The following is a 25946-nucleotide window of genomic DNA, read 5'->3' on the forward strand; positions in this document are numbered from 1 at the left end:
ATTAACGCTCAGATATAACCCTCAGGCTTAAACTTAAGAAATAACCCTAAGACTTAACCTTAATATTTAACTTCGAGATGTAACCTTAAGGCTTAACCCTAAACTTAACCCTAAGAGTTAACCTTAAGTGTTGACCTTACAGATTTAACCCTAAGAGTTAACCTTAGGACTTAAATTTTAAGACTTAACCCTAAGACTTATCCCCAAGACTTAACTCTAAAGAGTTAACACTAAGACTTAACCTTAAGACATATCGTACAACTTAACCTTAAGATTTAACCCTAAGACTTAAATTTAAGACTTAATCTTAAGACTTAACCCTTAGACTTATACCTAATACTTAATCTTAGAGACTTAACCCTTAGACTTAACCTTAAGACTTAACGCTAACACTTATAATTAAGACTTGAGCTTAAGACTTAACCTTGTGACTCAACCTTAAAAACCGAACCTGAGACTTAACCCTATAGACTTAACATTAAGACATAACCTTAAGACTTAACCGTAAGAGTTAACTCTTAAGATTAACCTTAATTCTTAACCTTAAAACTTAACCCTAAGACTGAACTCTAAGACTTAAGCCTTACACTTAAACTTAAAACTTTATCTTAAGTCTTTACCCTAAGGCTTAACCCTAAGACTTCATCCTATCTTAACTTAAGACTTAACCTTAAGACTTACCCCTGAGACTTAAACTTAAGACTTAAGCCTGAGACTTAAAGATTTTAACACTTAGAATTGACCCTAGGTCTTAAATTTAAGACTTCACATTAAGACTTAACCTTAAAACTTAACCCTGAGACCTATCCCTAAGACTTAACATTAAGACTTAACCTTAAGACTTAACCTAAAGATTTAACCTTAATAATCAACCCTTAGACTCAACCTTAAGACTCAACATTAAGAGTTAACCCTTAAGAAGTAACCCTAGGACTTAAGCCTGAAACTTAACCTTAAAACTTTAACACTAAAATTTAAGACTTAACCTTAAGACTTAACCCTGAGATTTAACCTTGTAAGACTTAACCCCAGGACTTAAATTTTAGACTTCACCCGAAGACTTAACCCTAAAAGTTAACCTTAAGACTGAACCCAAAGACACAACCCTGATACTTAATGTTAAGACTTCACCTTAAAACTTACCCCTAAGACTTAACCCTGAGACTTAATCTTAAAGATTTTAACCCTAAGAATTAACACTAGGTCTTAAATTTAAGACTTAACCCTAAGACTTAAACATAAGACTTAACCCTAAGACATAACCCTGAGACTTAACCCTAAGACTGATCCTAAGACTTAACCTTTAAAGATTTTAACCCTAAGAATTAACCCTGAGATTAACCTTGAGACTTAACCTTAAGACTTATCCCCAAGACTTAAAATTAAGACTTAAACTTATGACTTAACCATAAGACCTAACCCTGAGATTAAATCTTAAGACTTTAACCCTAAGACTTAATAATAATACTTAACCTTAAGACAAAACCCTAAGACTTAACCCTAAGACATAAACCTAAGACGTAAACTTAAAGACGTAACTATAAGTCTTATCCTTAAGACTTAACCCTAAGACATAACTCTAAGACTTAATCTTAAGTCTTAACCCTAAAACTTAACCCTAAGACTTAACCCTAAGATTTAACCATAAGACTTCACCTTAAGACTTAACCTTAAGACTTAACCCTAAGACATAACCCTGAGACTTAACATTGAAACTTAGCCTTGAAACTTAACCCTGAGACTTAACCCTAAGAATTATCCCCAAGACTTAACCCTAAGACTTAAACTACAGACTTAACCTTTAAGACCTAATCCTGACTCAAATTCAACCTTAAGTCTTAACCCTGAGATTAACCTTGAGACTTAAACCTGAGATTAAGCCGTAAGACTTTAACCCTAAGTCTTAAACTTAAGACTTTAACTTAAGACTTAACCCTGAGATTTAATCTTAAAACTTTAACCCTAGGACTTAACCCTAAAACTTAACCCTAAGACTTCACTGTAGGACAAGGCCTCAAGGACAGGAGTCCAAGTACTGATAGCCTGATGAATAGAGACTTGTTAGAACTTGCAGGGCACAAGCCCTGGGAACCAAGGAACAAGCCAACTGCAGACCCCTGAGCCGTTACAGCTGAGGAGGCAGCCAGGCGGACAGAGAAACAAGTAGCCAGATAAGGGAACGGATGGCGCCGATATGTAACTTTGTTAATCAAGAAAGCCGCCTGGAAAGAAACCTCCTAATTTGGGAATAGAAATTGTTGCTATGTCAAGGTAAACTAATAAGTTCCTATTGTTCTAACGGTGTGCCTTAAATATCAACCAATCCGTGTTTTTTACGCTTAAGATTTAACCAATCAGTGTGTAATATGTAGAAGGTAGACATGTATACAAGTGTGAGAAAATCACTAATAAACCGACAACTTGCTTGCATCAAGCTGCGTCCTGTCTCTTCATTTGCCACACTTCACCTTAAAATTTAAACCTAAGCCTGAACCCTAAGACTTAACCTTAAGACTTAACCTTAAAACTTTACCTTAAGACTTAACCCTAAGACATAACCTTGAGTCTTAACCCTAAGACTTAACTCTAAGACTGAACCTTAAGACTAAACCTTAAGACATATCCCTGAGGCTTAACATTGAGCCTTATACTTGAGACTTCACCCTAAGACTTAACCCTGAGATTTAATCTTAAGACTTTAACCTTAAGACATAACCCTAAGACTTAACCCTGTCTTAACCTTAAAACTTAACCCTAGGGCTTCACCCTAAAACTTAACCCTAAGACTTAAACCTTAAGATTTAACCTTAAGTCTTAACCCTAAGACATATGCCCTATAGAATAGTTTTTGTATTTGATGGGTTTTATATAAATATTGCACTGATGACATGAATGAGAGTGGTATAAAAACAGGAACGGTCCAATACACGAGGGCTGAGAAATGAAGATGCAGACAAGTGAAGTGGTTGGGGTTGGATTTATATGAAGCTTCTACAGAGGGGAAAAAATAGTTTCTTGTTGGAAGAAGGGTTCGCTGGGGTCAAGAAGACGCTCAATATGAGTTACACATCTTGCTCAACTTTATTAGTTTCTAACGCTACTTATATAGAACCGATACACATGCACATTCGTAAAGCAGAAATATAATTGGTTAGTAGTCTCTAAACGCGCGCGGTTCTCACACCCCTAATTATCATGACTAAAATAAGCATTCTATCCATGTAGCTAATTGTGTTGCTGTGCTTCAGCCTTGTAGTTTGTTACTCCCTATTTTCCCATACCGCTCCCTCTCTTTCTTGGCCCTGCACCTGCTTTCCCAGCAGCTGTAGCTTGTTACAGCCACGGCCTGTTGGCACAACATAATTACTTGGTCTCAGGATTCAAGAATAGCTCAAGGCTACCTTTCTTGTTAACTTCAGCACAGCAACTTCAGCACAGTTCTGATTACAGGCCAATTCTAATACCAGGCCTGGATTGTGCAGATCTTCAGAGATTCTAAGGCCACGCTTCTGCAGCCATTCTTCTACAGTTTCTCTTTTAGTTGCTATCTAGATTGAAGAGTATTAGTAATGTCCAGCTGTTGATTTCTGTATGTGTTTTGAGGATTCTGAGGGGCCTGCCTGTTCCTCAAAGTTCATGTCAGACAGTGACCTTAAGCTTTCCCTTCTCTTTTGTGATATGTAGCCACGCTCCAGCAGTACTGTCAATCATTTTAATCTGTGACTTGCTTTGTATTCTTACTACCAAAATAACAGGCTCCTTTTGAAGACTGTGTGTGTATATATATATATATATGAGCTATCCAGAATTTTGTAAACCTAATCTATCAGTATAAAGGCAGTTGTTATTCTAAAACGAGCTCAGTAAGAAGACTACAAGAGGATGTGATTCAACATACTCTTAAAGTGTATCTCAAAAGAGCTTTCATATATTTGTATTCATTTAATTGTATTTGTATAGTGAAGAAACAGAACAAAGAACAATCTAATACGAAGTCCTGCCTTCAGTCACCAGAGTAATATTTGCAGTCATACTATGGCTCTTAGATCACAACAGATTTCTTTGGGTTTTGTTAGAAAAAAATACCTGATTGCAGTGTGTGCTTGTGTATTGTTCAAGGAAGAACAATACCTGAGCCTTTTTTATGTGTTAGGAAACAGAAATCCTCATGAACAGCTGCTGATAGTTGAAGGTGCTCAGCTGAGAAAGATGACGAGAGGTTCATCATCTGCGCAGATGCCTGCTGGTGGCAGGCAAAATTTCATACCTTTGGGTTCAATCTAAAGACGGGCCTAATTGTATAATAAAATAAGTTAAAGGCGTATTTCATGTTCTTAGAACTTTCTTCATGCTAATTTAACTGTTTCTTTAGGGCATGTTTGGACAACTGCAGCAGGAGCTTGCTGATGCACCTAAAAAGCAATCTATGCCAGAAGCTTCACTTGAAGTTACTACACGCTACCACAGTGACCTGGAGAGAGACAAGCTGCACTTGCAAAAGGAGTTGGAAAGAAAGTTGAAAACTAAGGTACTTAATGTCTGTAACTATATGAAGAAATCTGACTGTAGCTGCTGAAAGTAGGAGCAAATGTTGTACTTTTGCACCACGTTTTGCAGTGTTCTTACGAAAACTGAAGTATAGAGAGAACCAGAGGAGCTTTGCAGGAAAGCTGTAGGGTGATTTTGTGTGTGTGTGTGCATGTCATCTTATCCCCCAAAGTTGTAACCTCATCCTGTCACTTCTAGAGTATTCCTTCTTCCCACCAGCTCCAGCTGCTGTTCTTGGTTATGGTTCCTAAGGTGTGTTTTACACTCCACATCAACCTTGGCCATAGGTCTTGGATGGGTGGAGGAGAGCTTAGGCCTGTTTCTGTGTGAGTTACTGCATTCTCCTGCGCTCTTGTCTTTTCCGGCCACCTTGCTTTTTCTTCTGCCACTGTTGCTTTCACAGATGCAGAAGCAGAACATGCTGGCTCTGACATCCAAGGACTTGCACAGCAGGTGGGAGGAGCACTTGAAGTCACGATCCCACCTTGGAAGAGCACATTGCTCATCTTGACAAGGAAAAGGCTGAACTGCTGGAACAGGTGAGCCCAGAAAATTCTCTGGGCACCGAGCCAATACCCAGGAGAACCACATGCACCTTCTGGTCAGGTTCTTACATACTCATTGTTTTCTGTTATCCCTGCCATTCAGGCTGCGAGTACCTTATCGTTTGGGGGTCACGGAGGAAGCAAATAAAAGCTAGATGGGTATCTTTGTGTAAGTTCTGGAGTGGCTCTGTTGGGAAGAGTTCCCAGTTACTCCCTCTCGGAAGAGAGGGGAGTAACGCAACCATCACTTGGAACAACTCTATGAAGTTGGCCTTGCCCAAGGTCACCCCCTGAAGCCTGTCTCAGGCTCAGGAGTTGAGCAGGAGGCAGTTGGGGGTTTGCTTTTCGGAATGGTGTCTTTGCTTCCCAGGGCACAATGCAGTGTGAGGTGATGCAGAAAAAATGAATGCAGTAACTAATTGCTTACTAGTAGCTGACTCAGTCCGTCTTTCCTGGTCTTGGAGACCCAGAAGCAGAGTTCCCAGAAGTGCTTTTGAGGTTGCTCTGGGTGATAGATTCTAGTTTTTAGTTTTGCATCCTTTCTGGCTAATAATAAACAAATAGTGCCCGTTGTGCCCGTAATACTATATCCACAGGACCCATCAGCACCCTCTTATCTTCAAAGCCTGAAACTGAATTTCAGCCCAGCCAGCTACCAAGTCCCTGCCAACTAAAACTGGGTAATCACGGGGGGGAGGGTAATACCATTCTGAAACATTTAATATTGCACAGGAACTGTAGAGTCTCCTGGTCTTGGCTGGGGAGTGACCTGTAATAAACCCAAGTTTTTGTGGCTGAGCATGCATGCACTTGAAAAAACACTGGAGAAGAAATACTTCCTCCTGGAAAGAGCAGAGATGGATTGTGTTTACTGTGTATTGCCACCTTGTAAATAAAATCCTGCCTTTCTTCTAATGTCTGGAAGAAAACAAATACACTCAATTAAAAAATGCATTTTGCTCTCCATTCCCCCATTAAATGGTCAGACTGATTACAGAGGTACTCTTGAAATGGCTGCTGCTCATAGCCATTTCCCAAAACTCATAGAATTCAGGTTTTGCAACCTGAATTTACTTGGATGTGTTTTCAGCAAAAGTCTTTTTTCAGTCTTTAAAAAAAAAATATTATTATTATAATTATTATAGTTCTTCCTTCTAGAGATCACGTCTGCAATAATGGAATGCTGCTAATACACTGAGGATCAGCTAAGGAAAGTGACTGTACATCAGCCACTTTGGTCGGCGAGAACACTGCCAGAGTGAACAGGCTTGATAAAGCTGTGAAGGCTCATTCCAGAAAGGAAAATGAAGGTTCTAGGAGCTGTACCATTATTAGCGATGAAGAAAAAGAAGGTGTTTCAAAGGGCTGAATCTCCTCCCTAAAAAGTGGTACTAGATTCCTGTCCTGTTGTAATCAATATTTTCAGCGCTAATCACAGTGAAGTGTGTCCCTCTCTCTGATTGAGGTTTTCTTTGCCGTCTCTCCCATGTTTCACAAACTCATTGGCAAGAGGCAGTTTCTAATAGGAAGTAGTGTGCTGGCAAGGTGTTCCATGAGTCAAACCATCTAGGGTATACTGGCCTGTGACATCACCCCAAAACCATATGGTACTTATAGTAAGGTTTCACCATGCTGAACTACTTCGTGCCATCACCGCAGCAGTAGAATAGGAGGATGGTTCCCAACTTATCTATACCAAAGGCACGACCTGTCTTTTGATTTCTGGACCACGTTTCCATACTCTCAGTGCACGTTTGTGTTCTTTTGTGGCAGTGCCAGCTCAGCCACATTTACTGGAAAGTAACTTTCTGACCCTGTCCTGGCAAGGCAGGTAACTAGATGATACCTACAGGCCCCCCCCCGCCCCCCTCCCGCTATATTAACCCTTGCTGTTCGTTCCTTTGGCATCCATTTGCCCAGGGCTAACGATGGCACACAAGCAGGACTGCTCAACAAACTAGGAGGCGAATTGCTCGCAGAGCTGTTTTGGCCATAACTCCCTGACGAGATGCCCTTGCCCTGAACGACAAGCGCTTTCCCAGTTTGAGCCATTTTCTTTTAAAACCAACTAGACCGAGCCCCCCAGCGTGCTCGCAGCGCGGGCCCCGCCGGGGCCAGCGGGGAGCTGCTGCTGCCCGGTACGCCGGCACCCCCCCGGGCTTCCCGACAGCGGCCCGAGTGCTCGGCGGGGGGCGCAGCGCCGCCGCCACCCGCCGGGCCTCCCGCTGCCCCCGGCCCCGCTCGGCAGCGCCGCGGCCGGGCACCGCGCGGGAGCCGCCGGGCACCGCGGGGCAGGAAGTGACGTCACTCGCGCTGGACTCGCGCCGGAGCAGACCCCGCCCCCGCCAGCAGAGCCCGCGCTGAGGGAGGCGCTGTCCGCCGCTGCCGCGCTGAGGAGCAGCCTGTGCGCTCGGCTTCCCGCCCTCTGGTGGTTCGCTCTGTAGAAAACCGTACCGGGCCGCTGCCCGGGGCCCCGATCCCCCGTCCCTGCCCCGGGGGCCCCCCGATCCCCCGATGCCCAGCCCCGGGACCCCCGATCCCCCGTCCCTGCCCCGGGGGCCCCCCGATCCCCCGATGCCCAGCCCCGGGACCCCCGATCCCCCGTCCCTGCCCCGGGGGCCCCCCGATCCCCCGATGCCCAGCCCCGGGACCCCCGATCCCCCGGTTCTGCCTGGGGCCTGCCGCAGCCCGCCGCGTGCCTCCCGCCGTCTCTTCCCTGAGGCGGGACCGTGCCGCGGGATGAAGAGGTTTTTCGGGTTCGGGAGGAAGAAGAAGGGGCGGCCGGCAGCGGCCGGCAGCTCCGCCAAGCCCTTCCCCACCGGTGCCTACGAGCTCCGGCTGAAGGACCTGGGCAAGCTGCACCGTGCGGCCGCCCGTGGCGACCTGGGTCAGGTGCGGCAGAGACTGAAGAAATGCGGCATCGACGAGCGGGACACGGCGGAGCGGTAAGCGGCGGGGGGCAGCAGCGCCGGGCGGTGCTGGGGCGGGGTGTGGGGGGGTTGCGGGCAGCGCCGGCACCCGCAGGTGCAGCTGCAGCCACCGGCAGCTCAAGGGCGCTGGGAGCCAACGGCAGCATCGCTGCGGGGAGCCTCAGCCTGGGCGGGGAGCCAGGGCTGTGCTGCCAGGAGCCCTTGGAGTCGGCCGAGCATCCCCCGTCTTGTCCCGGTCTTGCCCCGGCCCCCTCCGTGCCCTCGTTCCCGGGGGTGTTGCCTTGCCTGGGGGCACAGGAGCGGCAGGGGGGCGGCAGCAGCCTGGCCAGGGCGGGTTGCAGAAGGAGCCTCAGGGCCATTCTCCAGGCAGGCTTGGAAGGCAGAGTGCATGCACCTCGGAGGCCTCAGCGTGCGGGGTTAGTAGTTGAGCTGAGCAAGCTGCACTGCCTCAGCTGGGAGTAAAAGAGGGGTAAGCACTGCGTTTAGGAAAGGGTAAATGTGCTGTGTATTGGTGCTGTGTGGACGGTTGCCCAATGTGCCTTTTGTGACTGTGATGTTGCAGCCAAAGCAACATCAGTCTGATTTTAGGTGGCAGTTACTTTGCTGTTTGCTCTGTGGCCTTGGTACAGCTAATTAGTGCCTTGGATTGGAAAATCTGGGCAGTGCCATGCAGAGGAAGCTGCTGCTTCTGGCAGGTGTTAGGATGTGTGCTTTTGAGTCGAGTACAGCAAGTACTTGGCAGTTGTATCTTAGGGAGAAGCCGTGGGCTGCAGCATAGCTCCTCATGATCCACCGTAAGCCTAAGGGAATCAGCTGAAGGTTTTGGGTCTTGGATGTGTTGAGCTGTTAATGCCTTTTCTGAAAAGACTCTGAGTCAAAACATCCATGACATTCAGAGGAGATGCTGGTTTAATCAGAGTACTTCAGCATCCTGGGCTGTCTTTTCTGAAGACTGGACTTTTGCCAGCCAGCTAGCTTATTGCCCTGAAAACACCTGGAACTGTCTAGATTTGTAGGAAAAGCAATGAAGAATGCAGTCCGTCAGCACGTGGGCTGTGTGCCTGAGTGTTGCCAGCCAGTATTAGTTTATGCAGCTGGAGGGTGGGTGATGCTGGCTAAGGTGGCTCGAGTGCACTTTTGTGCATACTTAAGCTGCCAGAGTCAAGGTGCTCGATGGCATTTATGGAAATAGTTCTGAAAGTCTCTTTTTCTTCTTACTGCCTTCCCATTCACTGTGGCTGATTCAGTCATCAGTCAGTCACCAGCTCTTAGCAGACCCTGGTATGAAATTGAGCTAGTTTTTGTGTTTCAAGCTCATCTTGTCTAGAAAGCTTTGTTTCCTCTGGAAAGGTTTCCTTCTGTGTGCCAGGCTATTGTATTGTCAGTGTTATAACAGGACAAATAAAGTCACAAACTGTAAAAAAAACAAGCCGGGGGGGGGGGGGGGGAGGGGAGAAAAGGCAGCGTACTATGATGAGCACTGTGGTGGTTTTGCCATGATAATGCCCAGTGCTGAAAAGCTGCTGAAAAGCGCGGCTGAGAGCAATTCAGTGGACAGAGCCTGCCTGCTTGCTGCAGCCACTGCCCTCTGTACCAGCCATGAGGGTTGCAAGGCCACCTGTGCCCTCTTAGTGCTTGTGGGTGTGATGTTTGTTGTGAGTGACCACTGGATACAGCTGCATTTCAGGGCTTCATAGTGTTGGAAGACTTGGTATCATTGGAAATAGAGGTGTAGAATAGGAAATAATGCAAAGTAACGGCAAAAATGTGTGCATTGGTTGTATGAATATCTCAGGTTTGCTCCTCAGGATTTCCAAAAGCAAAATCCTGCACCAGGAGCATGGCAAGTATCACACATACAAGTTCCTTCCATAAAGTGGGTCCTGTAGCCCATAAGACCTCCCAAAAGTGTGCTTGATACAGCATCAGTTAGGAGCAGGCAGCTTTCAGAGGTGGTCTAGCAAAACCCTCAGCCTCACTGACAGAGACGGGCAAAAGTCAGCACAGAGTTGGAAGCACTGCAGGCACAATGCCAGCTAGTCATGGATCCTGGGTCAGAGCTCATCGCTAAGGGAGATTTACCCTGTCAGCTGCCTGTCAGACTGAACTCCAGCGCTTTTCATTGCTTGGCTTGTAGCTGCTGGGTTGTTGGCTCAAGGGCCATTCAAAGTGCGTACTGCCAACCTGCTGTTTCCCAGTGGGGTTGTTTCGTGGCTGCTCAGCATCAGCAGTTCTCTTCTACTCTGTAGGTGATCAGCGTAGCAGCAGGAGCAGGAACATAATCTGGGCAGTGTCCCCAGGGCTGGGTGGCAGAAGAACTTCGGTGTTACTGGAGGCCTCTTGCAGGGACAGGCAACCCTGAACACTGGTGTTCTCTGCCAGCCTGTTCCCTGAGTGGATCTTCTGTGGAGCACAGCAGGCCTTGCTCCAAGCAGAGCCGTCTCCTGTTGACAGACTGAGAGGCTTGGTTGAGGAGGACAGCAACAAGTCCACAAGTTTTCTGAAGGCTTTTCTGTTTGCAGAGCTGATAGTGACTACTTCACATCTGTCATGCTTCCTAGTGGTTGGTAGTAGCAGCTTTCAGATGATTGTGGACTCCTTCATAACCAGTCCTGGTTAGCTTTCAGATAATCTCAGTCAGTCATTTCTTCAGAGATGAAGGATCCTGCATGTTTACATGGAAATTTCTCAAAAAGTGGTGGTAGTTGCTCTTGAGCTACTCCTCTGTCAATGCTCCAGTCTGTTCCCTGTCTGTAGCAAGACATTACAAATTCTTTGAAGTTTTCTGTATTTCTCTCATCCTCATCTTTGTTGCAGTGGAGGAGGATGTCAGCTGCCCTGTAACAAGTATCTGCGTTACAGATTACTGAGTTTCTGCATCACCTGCCACTGCATTTGTGTACCTCTCCCTTTCCATTCCCACTTAGCCAGGGAGCTGTTTTGCTCCTGTCTCAGCAAGGTACCAAAACAATTGCAAGACTAGTTGAGCTTTCCTAAATACAGAGAAGGACCTACCTGCAGTGATGTGGTTCAGAACCAGTGCTGGTGTTCCCCTCAGTTCTTGAGGAACTGTGGGATTGTTACTGCATCACCTTCAAGGGAGGAAGGTCCCAGCTGTTTTCTAGCTTGTCTTCTGCTCTGTTGGGACAGGTGTCCTGCAGAGCAGCAGGTGCTTTGCTTTTGCACAGAGTGAAGCTTGTGCTGATTTGTGCCTCTGATTTAGGGGGAAACACATGCAAGGACTTTCTGGGCAATTTCTTTCAGTATAAGTAGGCTGGTTAGTTGACATCAGACCTAAGATGTTCTGTGGTTTGAAGGAGTGTTTTGGTTTTTGTTGTTGTTGTTGGTTGGTTTTTTTTTTCCCTCTGGCAAGGCTTTAACTTGAAGAAAAGAGTTTCATTTTCTTATGCTGGTCATGTATTATGGAAACACAGTATTCCCTCCCTGGAGAGGACTTCCTCTGTAGTAGGCTTATTATGACTATTGTAGTTATACATATCTGAAGGATCAGGTATTACTTTCCTGTACTCAGGATTACAGTGTTCTGTCTGGTTTGCTGCATGTTATGGGGGGCACTTTGGTGCAAGTGAGTACTTGGTTTTGTTGCAGTAGTAAGCAAGCTAGAGAAAAAGCAGAAATTCTTGAAGTGCAGGGAAACGCTAATACTCTTTGTATAAAGCCCATCTACATCTCTGATACTTCTGGCACATGAATAATTACAGAACTTAGAGGGTTGCTTGCCATAGTTCTCAGATTCCCAAACTCTGGTCTTTTTTGCTGCACCACAGGTGTAGTCCTGCTGGAGGCAGTGACTAACACCTGGGCACAGGAATCTGTGCAGATTAAGTTCTAGAGTGAAGGAAATGGCACCTTACTAAGCAGATGCTGCGGAGGGGTTTTGCTGGCCAGTCTCGGGTGTTTGGTGCACAACTGCTGTTACTGGTAACGGAATGAGAAATCATTTCTTAAGCTTGCTTTGTGCAAAGTGAAACTTGTGGTCATATCAATTTATCAGAGCCTGAAATTATTTCTCTAGTTGTCTGTTTGTGCTAATTTAATATGTTTAATTTTTAGGACACCTCTGCATCTTGCTTCTGCGAATGGCCATGTGAATGTTGTTACATTATCTTGTAGAAAACAAGTGTAAACTAAATCTTTCTGACAGTGATAACAGATCGCCGCTGATGAAGGTATGTGGAATATGTTATGCTCTTTCAAGTGGGGCTTGTCAACTGTGCATTAAATGAGAGGTGGCTGGTAGGATTCTTTACACAGCTCTGCGTAGAAGCATGCATCTGGTAATCAGCGTGGAATAGGCATATGTTAGCTCAGCTTTGAAGGTGCTCTTATTTTCCAGCATTGGGAAGCTGCGGCAATTGTAACAGAGTGCTGGAAGTTCTTCCTTTTTTGTGTGTTGTTCCCAGGCAGTACAGTGCCAGCAAGAAGAATGTGTAGCTATTCTGCTGGAGCACGGTGCCAACCCACACCTGGCAGATGCTGACGGCAACACTGCCCTTCACCTTGCTGTCCGATCTCCTAATACAGCTGTAGCGGGGCTGTTACTTGAGCATAATGCCAATATTGATGCTCGGAATAAGGTAAATTTTTGTGTTTGTTGAAGAAGCTCTTTCAAAAAGTTGTATTAGTCTTTCTCTTGTAGGGTTGGTTTTTTTTTTTTACTTTTATTTTTAAATGTATTTATCTGCCCTTTCAGGAGGGAAACACTCCGCTTATTCTTGCTATCTCTGAACATCATGAAGATATAGCAGAGTTTCTTCTGCAGAGAGGAGCTGATGTGCATGCTCGAGATCACTGTGAAAGGTGAGTGGTTTGTCAAAACTCTGCATGGGTCTCTTTAGTATTCTTTAGGTTGGATTAATCAGAGGCATGAGAGTGAGCTCTGAAAAAAACCCGGGGAGCCACATAGCAGCTATTTCTGTGTGACTTGTGAAAGAACATCTGCGCTTGGCTGTTGTCATACCTCAGTGGGTGCTTTCCTCGTAGAGGATTACAAGAAGGCATTGTCTGTGGTGGCCCTTCTGGCAGGAAACATGCTGGTAGCTCAGCAGCACTGCCTCAATGTGAAAAAACATCTCCTGCATAGTGGCATAGTTTGTATGTGAGTATTGTCTATGTGGAAGCTTTGTCTGAAGATTGAAGGTTTGGTTGTTTTGACTCCCTCTTGCATTTTATGGTTGCTCTTAATATTTAATGAAAACTGCTTTTTCTTTTGCTCATTCAGTAAAGAGTAAAGTAGTTTTTGAGAACAAATAGGAATAAAAATAATTACAGTGTCTGTGTCAAATGATCTACTTCATAACATATTTTTGGTGTTTCAGAACCCCACTTATGACTGCAGCATCTGGTGGACAGCTTAATTTAATAAAAGTTCTTCTTCGATATGGTGCTGATCTTTTCCATAAAGACACTAACAGATGGACAGCTGAGGATTATGCTGTTACTCATGGATATTCTAGGTAAATTTTTGACTTTATTGTTAGAATAGGTTGTCAGCTGTCAGTGTGGCTTTTGAATGTTTTTGGTAATAGCAGCACGGTTTAATGGTGTGTTGAAAGCTGTCCTGAAGCTGTGCTCAGTGACGTCTTCTGATACGTATCGTTCCCTGTGTCTAGTATTAATCTGGATGTTGAAGAAAATTTCCACCCTGAATTGTCTGTAGATTTCAAGTTTTGATGCTAAACTTGCACCTGCCCAGTACAAGCTCTAAAACATGTCTGTATCCTACAGTTACCCAGAGGTAGAACGTGGCAAACTGAAATGCATGTCAGTCCTCTCCTCAGACCAGCACCATTGTCCTTACTGACTTCCACTACAATGAGCAGGAACTACCATCCTTTTGTTTCAGAGATCTAACATATCCCTTTTGTTAAAGTCTTAAGCAGTTTCACCCCTCTTATGGATAGCTTTGTACCTGTGCGTATCCCTTCTCTAAGGTGGTTATGTGTGCTTAACAGCTAAGCTGAAAATACTGTGCCGAGCGGGAGCTAATAGCTTCGTAGGTGTGGATATGCACCTCTAGAGTGAACATGACTGTAGTGAATATTGAAGTAGGTAGTAGTCGTGCAGTAAGTTCTGTGTGTATTACTCTCAGTGAATGCATACAAGTATATGAATTCATACGGCTATGAATACGTGTAGGGTGGATAAGTGGCTGTTAACTGTTCTATTAAACTGTATAAGCAAGTATGTGGTTGTTTTTACCAAATATGTTTCTTCTCTTTCCCTATATAGTCTTTGTAAACAACTGGTGGCATACACATTCCGGGGAGACAGAGACGAAGGTGGTGCACAAGGCGACACAGTACCTGGCATTCCTCACCGGGCCAGAGCTGCTGGCTTGACGTTGGGTGCACCTGCTGTGGACAGAGGAGGTAGGATCTTTAATCACGCAGGAGCTCACGAGGAAAATCACTGTGGCCTTTCCTTTAGGGGGTTTGTGTTGTCAGCGCTCACTGTGTTTGCCGTTGACTTTAGTGGAGGCATCAGGTGGGGTAGCGCAAGAAGCTTTGTGAATATGCTGACTTGTTGCTGGTTGGAGGTGCTTCTTGTCAGGGGTGAAGGCAGCTGCGGTTTGTGTGCTACGGGGCCACTTACCGGGTTGTTGCGTTCTGCCTGCCAGATTGCCCATCTGTACAGGTTTTCATACAGAGAGAGAAGGGGGACAGGGAAGGAACTAGGTGAGAGTGGTTTTGGTTTTGGGGTGTGTACTTGTACCTGTAGATGGCCATTCAGATTGTGAAAACGAATTGCAAAAGCAGTAGGTTCGTCCTGAGTAGTTGTTCATCTTCCTGTAGTTGGGAAGCAACAGATGAGTTAGCAGGACTGTACATGTCTTGTTGATATCCACTGAGTTTGTGCAGTGGTGTTTTAATATTAATAGTTTCACCTGCACTAAGCTGCTTTTAGTGAGTTATCTTATTTCTTAGCATCAGTTACGATTGTTTCTGTGTAGGTGCTGTAGAGACATACTTAGGAAAAATCGTCTTGGAAAAGTCACTTTGTTAGAAACAACAATGCAACTTCTGTGTGTACTGTATCTTCATGGACGTAGTTTGATTTCCAGTAAAAATAAATAACACTTTTACTTCCAGTAATTTTATGAAATAAACGTTAAAAAGTCCACATTAACCTGTGATCCAGAAAAACAATTGAATTGCCTTGTTATCAAAAAATCAGCTCCTTCAGTGAGTTTATTTTAAATTTAAAAAAAACCAACCGCTCCTTAATTTTTAAGATCCAGTCTATGCTTATGAGCTCATATAGCCCTAGAGGAATCTTAGAAAACTAATCTTTTAATATAGAACGAACTGTCTTGTACTTTACATCTCAGGCCCTACAGTGGGAAGTTCTATCCTTTCTGGTTTTTTTAAGGGTGTTACATCAGAACTTTGCGGCAAATGGGCAGCAGACAGTGTTCAAACACAGTTTATTACTCCTTTTATTTAAATATCCCGTGTTTTGCTCGTATTTCATGACATATTTTTCCGAATTCACTTTTCCCAGATAGGGGAATTTAATTTAGAGCCAAACTTTGTTCCTTTGACTTAGGAATAGTTATTTTGATCTAGTCAGCGATGTGTAAAGTTTCTTGATAGACTGAAGGAAGATGCAGAGGTTTTTATATTTTATTTTATTTTTGGAAAGGGCTTGGTACAGGTAGTTTAATCAAGAAAATGTTGCTTTTACCCAAACAGCACTCTGTGGCTGCCTCCTGTGCACGTAGATAATTGCTGTGGTACCACATTGTGATGACTGACAGGCCTGGGTTATTTTAAAATATGTGGCTTGAAGAATAATACTGTTGTGTGATTCCAAAATTAATATGCCCTCAGGGAAATATGGGTTCTTGAACCAAGTAATTTTCTCAGTTCCTTGAAGACAGTAATACTACTAGCATAAGTCCACAATGTTATGGGAAATCCTCACTTGAAGAGGCCTAGTAAGTGTGAAGAGCATATTTATGTGGGTTAAGGACTTGGGAGGAGAAAGAGTGCGCTGTGGTCTCAAGCTGTTTATAGTAGGGCTTGTTTTTCTTGAGTAGTACGAATCTTTTTCTTCTTGTGCTCAGTCTCCTAGAAAATGACCCCGGCCTGTTGAGTGAGAGGGATTAGTAGCATGCAGGGAACACTTGGTGGCATTGATTCTGCAGTCTCTGGCTTGCACACACAAAGCACAGGTCCTGCATCCTGAGTCCCTTTGATAGGCTGCAGTAAAAGCTTTGAAGCCCCTGTTAGAGGAGAAGCTAGACTGATCTTGAGACAACGCAGGAATACCCACTTTGAATTCTTTGTTTTAATCTTGCTCTTCATTCCTGTTTTTCTGGGATCTTCAATGTAGTCCTTATTCCTTTTGCACTTGTTGAACATTCTTCAAAATACTTGCTTCTAGTGAGCAAGTCGGTATATTTAAGAGGTTGGCTCATGCTTATTTGAGTGTTTACTTTTTGTCAGAACATGAACCTTTTTGTTGATTGCAGACAGACTTGCAAAAACCTCTAAATGAATGGCTTCCACCTCTAGCATATCGAAAGACAGACTTTTCAGATTTGAAGTTGGAATTTCTTTGGCAAAAAGTAATTACGCATTTTTTCAAAAAGCGAGGGTTCAGATTTCTAGTATGTCTTCAGTGGCAGCTTTTTTTAGCTGCTGCACTGCATATTGGTGTATTGTTCCTACAGAAACCATTGGTTTTTCATCTTAGAGCTCTTGGAAAAGAAACGAGTGCTTCAGTGTGCTTTATATCTGCTGTATCACCTTTTAAGAAAATTGAGAAATGGAGAAGGAATGAGAAACAATCTTGAGGTCCTTTTTTTAACTCTTACATGTGTGTTTTTGATAGGAGTCCTCTTGCCACATCCATTCCATGTATTTGTGGTAACATCAATATAAGCAGGACTCCCTGTTGCTCTGAGGCAAATGTTATGGCCTTGTCACAAAGACATTTGGTGTTGGGTAGCTGCAATAACAACCACACCATTCATTGATATATACAAAATCAAATTTTACTAAGTAGGATGGGTAGAGCAGGCGGATGGTGATTTGTATTCTAAAGCTTCTTTTCCACAACACATAGACACGCGTACACACACAAGCACACATGCATGACACTCACACCAGTCAGTGCACCCATTCTGGTCCAGTTGTGGCCTGCCCTGTAGCCCTGGGGGAACAGGGTATTCACTCTGACTGCTTGTCAAGCCTGCGTTCTGGCTGGTGGCATAGCTTCTCTATGTGAACAGTTCAGCATGGTCAAATCAATATATGCAGGGCTTTTACCTTCAGACTGAGGTAGGAGGGGGCTGTGTTTGCATCAGGCACCATCTGACACAGCTGGCTAGTGTATCTCCAAAGTTTGTTGGCACCTACAGATTTTTGGGATGCTTAGACGGAGGGATTTTAAGTGTGCCGTACGTATAAAACACTCTACAAATATGAAGGAATTGCATTGGCAGTCAGTGCTGGGCAAGGACTATTCAAGCTGAGAGAAATACAAAGTTGGCAGTACAGTAAACTGCCAAGAATCTGTTTCGGTGTTTCAAAATATTGGAATATAGGTATTCTACAATGGAGCAAGTAAATTAAGTTACATTGTTTGACACTGTCCCTTAAGAGTAGAGTTCTGTAGGTTGTGATAGGTTTGGCTTCTACTTCTTGTAACTGTAGAGTAGGCTGACGGTCACAGTACATTCTCCCATTGCTACAGCTTTGTTAATGTACTGGTTAGGTTTTCCAGATTTCTGGGAATTCACATTTATTCTGGTGTCCTTGTTTGGTCTGTCCTTGACACGCCTTTCCCTAAATGGATATAGGAATGCCACAATCTCCTAGCCAGACATCAAGAACAGGAAAACCAAAGAAAGGTATTCTATACAGTAGCATTTCAACTATGGAACATGTTGTGTGATGTACAAATACTAACACACCTGTGATGTTTATTATCTTGGAGGTCTCTATTCTGATGGTTTTGGTTTTATAAATTAGGTTTGAGAGCAGGCTTTGGGCGCTTTTGTTTGCGTGTTTTGCATGGGTCCTTTATTACTGAATTGAGTGATAGCTTTGTGTCATTAGTGATAGAAGAGCATTTTTTTTTAATATTATTTACTGTTACTCCAAAATGAAAATGGACTTCAATTAAAGTAGAAACAAGTGATCCCTAGATACTACTTTTCTAGATACCATTTCTACAGTAGGGCATCAAGATCTGTCTGAAAACTATCTCATAAACTTTCTCTCTTGCTTTTTAAAGGAGAATGGGAACTGGTTTTGATCATTGCTTAAAGTTACTATCCATGGAAAGCAAAAGTTCAGATAACTTACTCAACATGATATGCCCTTTGTTTTCTTTTCCTTTTAATGATTTTGTCCAAGACCTCGGTTTGGCTGTCATCATACAACTTTATGGAAGGCCGCCAATCTCCTATTTATAAGCAACTTCATTTTGTGATGATAGTTAACGAGAACTAATTATCGAGGAATTGAGGAATGCTGAAATGGATACGATGTGGAGGTTCTATTTGTTGGTTTTTTTCCTTTCTGTCCTGGGAATTGAAGAGGCCTTTTATTTCATCTTAGTTGTTGGTAATTGAGAGGTTTTCGCACTCTTCAGGCTGGATTCCTAGAGTTCAGGTTTCTTTAGTACGTCAGTGGTGTGCTAGAGTGCGCTGTCGTTGAGTTTGCAACATGTGCATCTGGGCCACGCTGCCATTCGGAGGGATCTTGACAAGCTGGGTAAATGGACTGTCAGGCCTGTCTTAACAGAATTCAACAAGGGCAGATGCCAAGTCCTGCACATGGAAAGGAACAACCGTTTGCTACAGCACGTGCTGGAGCTGCCTGGCTGGAGAGCTGCTTTGCTGGGAATAGCCAGAGGGTCTTGGCAGAAAGTGAGCTGAGAATGAGCCAGCAGGGTGCCCTGCCGGCTGAGAAGGTTAACGGTGTCCTGGGCTGTATGAAGAGCAGCATAGCCAGGGGACTGAGGAAGGGGATTGTACGCTGCTACCTGGCAGTCCCTGGGTTGTGTCCAGCTCCCTGGGTATAATTTTGAGGCCCCAGTGCAAGAGAGAGTGGTCTTTCATCCGTGAGCGAGTTCAGTGGAGGGCCATCAAACTTTGCCAGGAGCAGGACTACTTGCCTTTTGGGGAGAGACGGGGGGAACTGGGCTTGTTCAGTGTAGAGAGGAGATGACTTTGAAGGGGACCCAGTAGCAGCTTCCAGTACGTGTATGGAGAAGACAGAGACAGGTGCCTCCCAGTGGTGCGTCACATGAAGCAAAGGTACAAGAGGCATAAATGGAAACAAGAATTTCTAATGGAATGTGGGCAGCTTCACCATGGTGAGAACAGTAAAACAGAGAGGTTGTGCAGTCTCCCTCCTTGAATGGTTCAAGATCAGAGTGGAAAAAGCCCTATGCAGCCTCATCTGACCTCAGAGCTGAGTCCGCTTTGAGGAGGCGGTTGGCTGAGAGACTTGCCGAGGTCCCTTGTGACCTGATTTATCCTGTGATCCTGTGTGCAAGTTGCTGTCTTAACATGGATGAAAGCTTGGAGTGTAGTATAGATTGCCCTGGTTACGCCTGTCTTGCCTGTTGAATACCCTTTTTGGTACAGCATAGAGAACTGGTGGGGATTTTTCTGCCTGAGGATAGGCATTAGATCTTGGTTATGCTTTTTGATGTTTTTTACCTTTTCAGGATAACCTGTAAGTGGGTAGAGCACCAGCTAGTATAGTATATAAACCAGTAAAATCTCTGTCAACAGTGTGTGCTTGTGTGTGCAGTATGAGTACTTCAGCAGTTCATTTATTTACTGTCTTGCTAAAGCACCAGTATTTTGTTAACTGTTTATTAACACAGCATATTCATGCTATGCTGGGTTTTTTTTAGTTTAGAGGTAGTTCTTAAACTTTTAGGTATAAAAGTTCAAAGGAGATATAACTCTAGTCTTTTTTGTTTTGTCAATTCAGTGTGACTTGAAAAAGCAGTTGTTTGGAAATGCATGCATTCATTCATGGTGTCTTACGTTAAGTTGACTCCCCAAAGTTTCATTCTGCTATGACATGTAGAGTTGTCCAGGTTAAATGTTTGTATGTGCTGGTTGATTTTTAGCATGCCAAATCTAATTTCAACATGTCAATTCGTGTTTGCACAGCAATAGATGACTTGTCGCAAGGAGACTCAATCAGGTAAGACTTTAAACATACCCAGCACATACCTGAGGAATGATTGGAGAGACACAGTACTCATTTTGCTTTACTTTTTAAGAAGCTTGGAGAAAGAGGGGAGCGATGTCAGTTGGCATACTTCTGAGGAAGAACTTGATTTTACTCCCAAGGTATGGTGTACTTACAGTAAATGTCCTATAAAAATAAGTGATCTGAAGGCAAGTTTTCTGGGGGATTGAAAGAAACTACAGTTCTAGCCAATATTGTTTTCTCCTTAGAAGCACTCTCTGACCTGCCAGCCTTTCTTCTGCTGTGAGTTTTTCCTAAAAGACCTGTAGCTGTGGCAGATCATGCAGTAGATTTGTGATTTGAGGCAAAAGAGCCATAGGCGATGAGATAAACCACCACAGTTTTATTTGTTCTTGGTCATTTGAGTCGGATTTTAAGTTTATAAGTTACTAATATAACCTTTTCTGTTCTTCCCCAAACACTGTTAATGTTTCCTGTAAATTTTGTGATAGAATCCTAACTGATAAAGGGCACTTTTTAATGAAGAGGTACTGAAAGCCTTCATCACCTAGTTCTCCTTTCCTCCTCATCAGGTTACTCAAGAGTGCTCAGTGGATGAGTTACTCAAATGGGTCATCTTTTTTTCTTCTATTGAGATGGCATTCTGTGCTTGCATGTAATCTCACACTGCATGTTTTCCCTCTTTTTTTGAATGCTTAGGCAGTATTCTTTTTGTCAGCTACAAGCTCTCAGGCCTGCTTTTTTTGCTAGTGTTCTGAAGGATTATTAACTTCTGCAGTGATGTGTGGAGCATCTGTTCTGTTGCTCTGGGATTCTGCAGCGACGAGGAACCGGTGTTCTAGTTCAACCTACTCTGTAATACCAGAGGTGCAAGCATGTTTAGTTTTAACATGATTTCATTTTCTTGCACTGATTTAAATATAAATTATGCATTTTTTTGGCATGTTTTTGAAATTTCAGGATATTCTGGTAAGTGTACTTGCAGGGACTAATTAATGCATTAAACCTAGGGTTCTTAACAGTTACTTCCCTTGTGCACACTTGCAAGTAAGCATCCAGAAGCTGCGATCTTAAATGTAACTGAATTTTACTGAAGTACTGCAAATACTAAACCCAGATTTTTAAAACTGCTATGCATGTAACCATAGTTTTGGAAACAATTTTCAGAAGGGTGCCTGCATGGTATTTTGGGGGTGAAATACTCACTGAATTGCATATGTGAGGAGTGTTTTTGTAGTTAGAAGTATAGGATGGAGCCAACACCTGACCACTATCAAAAGGACAGCCTGATTACATTTAGTGTTCAAGATTTGATGTGACCAAAGGATTTGTTGTTGTCGTTAGTGTTCTAAAAAAAAAAAAATAATTTATTTACAGAGCTGCAGAAGCCAAATTTGACATTGTTAATGAATGTTTCCCAGCAGTTCAGGAAAAACAGTAAGCTATTTGGAAAAGATTGCATAGTATACTAATATATAAAAGTAGATTTGCTAAGTAGTTTCTTAAACAATTCTTTTCCTTTAGTAAATGAGAAAAGTAGCATTTTGAAAACACAGCACTTGGTCACTTCAGAAAAAATAAGTCATGTTGTTAAAATGAAGGTATTAATCCCCTCCTAAGCCTTTGTCCCTGGCCAAGTCCTTCCTCCATCCTGCCCATCCTTGACTTGGTTCCTTTTCCAGACATTCCCAGATTACTCCATTCATCTGGTAACATGCCTGTTGCCATTTACATAACTCCTTTTGTTGTTTTGACATAACTGCCATGTCTCCAAAGACGGTGAATAATGAAGTATCTTGCAAGTCAGTACCAAAGCAAACTGTCTTTCAAAATCTAAATAATTTGCAAGATAAACAAGAAAGTTGGAACAAGAAAAGCACGATTCAGGCGAAGTTTCACAGAAATGATGACTCCCTTTTTGCAGAATCTAAGATGACAAACTGGAAAAAAGAGACACCTCAGCTTCTCTCAGATAGTTGTGGTCTTAAGGAGAAAAAGTCAAGCTTCAGTAATGGCTTTGAAAGTGATAATAGTTCTTTGTCAGCAGGAAAAAAACCCAAGGCTTGAAAGTCAAAGACAAACTCTGTCTTTCTTGAACATGTAGATGATGAAGATACAGAAGAAGAGCAATGTGAAGTAGATAATAAAGTCTGTGAAGCACTGAAACAAGAAAGTGAACACTTGTGCTTGAATAGGCATGAAGAAAATGTAAGAGCAGCATTTCACTCAGGCACCAAAGTAAGTTATATAAGGATGATTCAATCACAAAGGTATTTTCTAAGGGTAATAAAGGTAAGAACCAAAAGGTAAACTGGATTTCTGTTGATATTTCACGTATATCCATCTTTTGATCATCCTTTTTTTTCTATTAGAAAATGCCTTTACTCCTAACCAAAGCAGTTTCTTAGGTATAAGAATAATATTGGGCAGTATTTTCGATATTATTTTATTGGTTGCAGTGGTTTTGCAGGAAAACAAATAGGCAGTATAATTTTTCTGAAATAAATTCATTTTTTCTCAGTTGTATGTACAGTTTTTATCTGTCAAGATTTATTGCCATTTAGTAAAATACCTGGTGTGATGGCTGAAAGTGAGGAACCAAAAAGTTTGAGTAAGATTGAGAGCAGGAAGTTAGTGATTTTCCTGGAGCAAAGTAGAGGAAAAGGAGCGTGTTCCAAAACAATGTAACTGAAATGAAAGCTAGAGTTAGGCTGACATGAAGAATTGCTTCTCCGGAGCTTTGCAGAGCCAGGGCTAATGACTTAGGGCTAATGTCATTGCTGTCTCCTCAGAGATTCCCATGGAAAAACTGAAGGCCTTGTAAAACAAAGCTCAACAAAGTTTCCCTGTTGTCTTACACAGGAAAAGCATTTTTAAAGTTGTCGATGGGTGGCTAAGAAGGTGCTTGCTTCTGCTATTTCCAGCTGTTTGGTCAATCTCTTTTAGGAAAAATCACCTGAACAGGAAGAAGAGGAGAAGGAGCAGGAAAAGGAAGACACTGGTGAAGAGCTACAAACTGCAGTTGTTGAGGGTGTGAAAAACTCTATTTGTAATGATAGCCATCAAGTCCACAGTGCTTCCAAAGACAACACTGGTGAGAGAAGTGAGTTAGTGAATACTGATCCCAGTTCTTCCTCTATAAATATTAATGCACAGTAAATGAACTGAAATGGTGATTGACTTCTGAAACAGTAAGCTTTTCCCTTGCCTGTGAACCCTAGTGGGCATTGGCAAGGAGGAAAGTAGCTTTTGTTCCTTTTCATTCGTTCCTGAAGAACAAATTGTGGCCTTGGATTCCAAACGATGCTACATGGAGCAGGTGTCATTCTTGGTTTTGTTGCTGTGTTCTCCCTGAAGCGATCAGACCAAAACGCACAGTTGAAAAAGAGGAGGATTAGAGAGTCTTGGGTGTGACAGTAGTATTCCCCTTTCTGGCAGACCGTACTGTCAGACTGAAAAGTTGTGGTTGCTCTTGGCTGAAGCCTGGGAAAGATTTGAGTCAATCTGAGAGAAAGCTGTTCTGTTCCAGTGCCTCACCTTGTCCAGTTTTAAAACGTAGAAAGTCTCTCCAGTGCCACGCTTGAGTGTGCTCGAAAGCATTGCCATGTCAGTCAGGGCTGAGCACTGGTACTCACCTCAGGTCTTGGAGCAGGAGGAGAAGGCACACTTTCCACTGTCTGTCTCCAGAGAGTAGAGTGGTGTGGTAGATGTTACCAGAGCGTGTGTAGCTGCTGATCAAATGCTGCAGAGCGGGCCTGGCAGAACCTGCTGTATTCCAGGTGTTGTGCCTATACATGCGCTTCTGTCGGTGCATTTTGCCATAAGCCTGCATTTGGCACAGTGTGAGTAGTCCTAGCTGAGGCTGGAACCAGCAGTTCCCCTCTGCTAGGACGGGTGCCCTCACTGGTCTCTAGCTCCTTTCCCGTTTTTTGTGTGCATGTCTCCACAAGAGTGAATCCTGAATCAGTTTTACCTAATGGACTAGCTTAAAACAGAGAAATGAAGATAGTTTAATCTGGCCAGGAACCTACTGAGACTGAGCCTTGCGTGTGTCTGGTAGAGAAGAGATTCGGATGTTAGCCCCCTGAGATAGAGACAAGTTGTGTGTTTGGGGTGAGTTTTTGGGCTGTGAGCCTCTCCTCTTTTTAAATGGCAATGCTTAGCTGTCTACCTTCTGGGAAGGTGCAGGCTAAAAACTGCTAGTCAAGGAAGGTCTTTTCTGGTAGTGCTACAAAAGGAGCATTGTTTCTTGGTGATTTTAGCGTGAAGATGTGTCGGGTGGTGTTTCTATGGTACTTCTTGTACAGTGGATGGTGGTAGTCAATGGCAATTTCTGGAGCTGTGGACTGGAGAGCAGGTGACCTAAACTCTGTATGCCACAGGGCTGCAGCGTGCTGGAGCCTTTTCCAGAGTGTGACCCAAACACGTCTTCAGTGCTGCTTGTAGCTGTGTCAGCTGTTGTGCATAGCCATCTTCTGCTGGAGAGGTGGCGATCCAAAGGAGGTACCATGATGTTGTGCGCTGGGTGTGAAGAAACCCTTGAATTCAACACTCACTGCTTAGTTTGTCCTCAGCAACAGAACCGCTGTGCATCTTTTGGGCGCAGGGGTGATGAGGAAAAGCAGAGTGAAATAGAAGGGCTCAGTGTCTCACCTCTTACTGCCTTTGTAGGTGCCCTGACTGCAGTGGGAGCAGAGGAAGAGGAAGATGCTGAATCTCCCTGGGATTCTGAGGTATTTCCCGTGAAGGACACCGGGGTTCCCAGTGGGGTGGGGGTGGGGAGCGAGATCCAGAAGCACTCGGAGCTTGGGCCCTGCCGCGGCTGAGGCTTATTTCCCCTTCTCCTGGTTCTGCTGTATGTTTGTAACTGGGGGCCCTTGAAATACTTGTGCTGTGTGCTAGCTGTTCAGCGAGGCTTGGGATGAAGGTAGGTCGAGCTAATGATTTGGGTCTCATGGCAACTGGCCCTTGGAGTTGGGTTTCTGGTACAGTATTGCGGCAGTGAAGTTTCTTGCTGCTTAAAATAGTCTGAGCTTCTCAGCGGGGCTGGCGGGATTGTTGCTTTTTCACCACACAACTCTATTCCGCTGACGTGTTCAGTGGTTGCCCTTAGGGTCTGCAGCCTAGATGATGAGCTGCTTCGGAAAAGAGCCTTTCTACCTTTTTGGCCCTTTTTGAGAGTAGCGTTCAACAGAAATACCACACATGCTGGCTGTGTTTGCCCTTTTAGTTCTTCCTGTCTGTGGGAATGGGTTAGAAGAAAGCGGGCAGAGTCTGTAGCTTACCCCCTCTGACTTTTCTTGTGAGGAAGAAGGAACTCTTCCCCATCTCCTTCTTAAAAATACAAGGCTAAAATATTATTGGGGGGGTTTAGGTAGCTTTGGTTTCTGTAAGCTTTGTCTTGCTCGTCTTTGTTCAGCCCAAATAGTCTTTGTTCAACCCTTGCAACTGGGAGTAGCAATGTGTTCGCTCCCCACTGCAGGACGTGTGCCTGGGGAACATCAGCACAAATTTGAGTATCGGGTACCAGTTCAGTCCGAAAGTTGGGTCCCCCCCCCCAGACCTGCAGTTACAACCCACAGCTCGAGTTACCGTGTTAATTCTCTCTTGCAGCTGTGCAGTTTGCCAACGTGACAGACTAGTTTAGATGAGTTGTGAGGTTTTTGCCTAAGATCTGAAAACACACAAGTCTGCTGTGATTTTCCAATATACTG

The 25946-nt window shown here is 43.8% G+C and overlaps 1 protein-coding gene and 1 long non-coding RNA gene across 2 annotated transcripts; one reads left to right on the forward strand and one right to left on the reverse strand.

Annotated features, from left to right (window-relative positions):
• Positions 1-948: 948 nt before the first annotated feature.
• LOC308057714 lies at positions 949-2518 on the reverse strand. Its single transcript, XR_013925410.1, has 3 exons — positions 2503-2518; positions 1331-1808; positions 949-1289 (listed from the first exon to the last, which is right to left on the reverse strand). It is a non-coding gene; the product is annotated as an uncharacterized lncRNA (long non-coding RNA).
• Positions 2519-7727: 5209 nt separating this feature from the next.
• Positions 7728-23846, forward strand: LOC308057720 (uncharacterized protein; the record flags this gene model as incomplete). The annotated part of the gene is given in 12 exon segments (XM_080411773.1): positions 7728-8038; positions 10406-10638; positions 12158-12213; positions 12448-12621; positions 12738-12844; positions 14276-14415; positions 16382-16443; positions 16521-16616; positions 20147-20223; positions 21945-22281; positions 22283-22307; positions 22310-23846. Coding segments are annotated over 12 exon segments (1851 nt in total). The 3' UTR covers positions 22543-23846.
• Positions 23847-25946: the final 2100 nt, after the last annotated feature.

This window comes from Falco punctatus, assembly GCF_963210335.1.
Source record: "Falco punctatus genome assembly, contig: scaffold_29, whole genome shotgun sequence".
Classification (NCBI taxonomy): Eukaryota; Metazoa; Chordata; class Aves; order Falconiformes; family Falconidae; genus Falco; species Falco punctatus.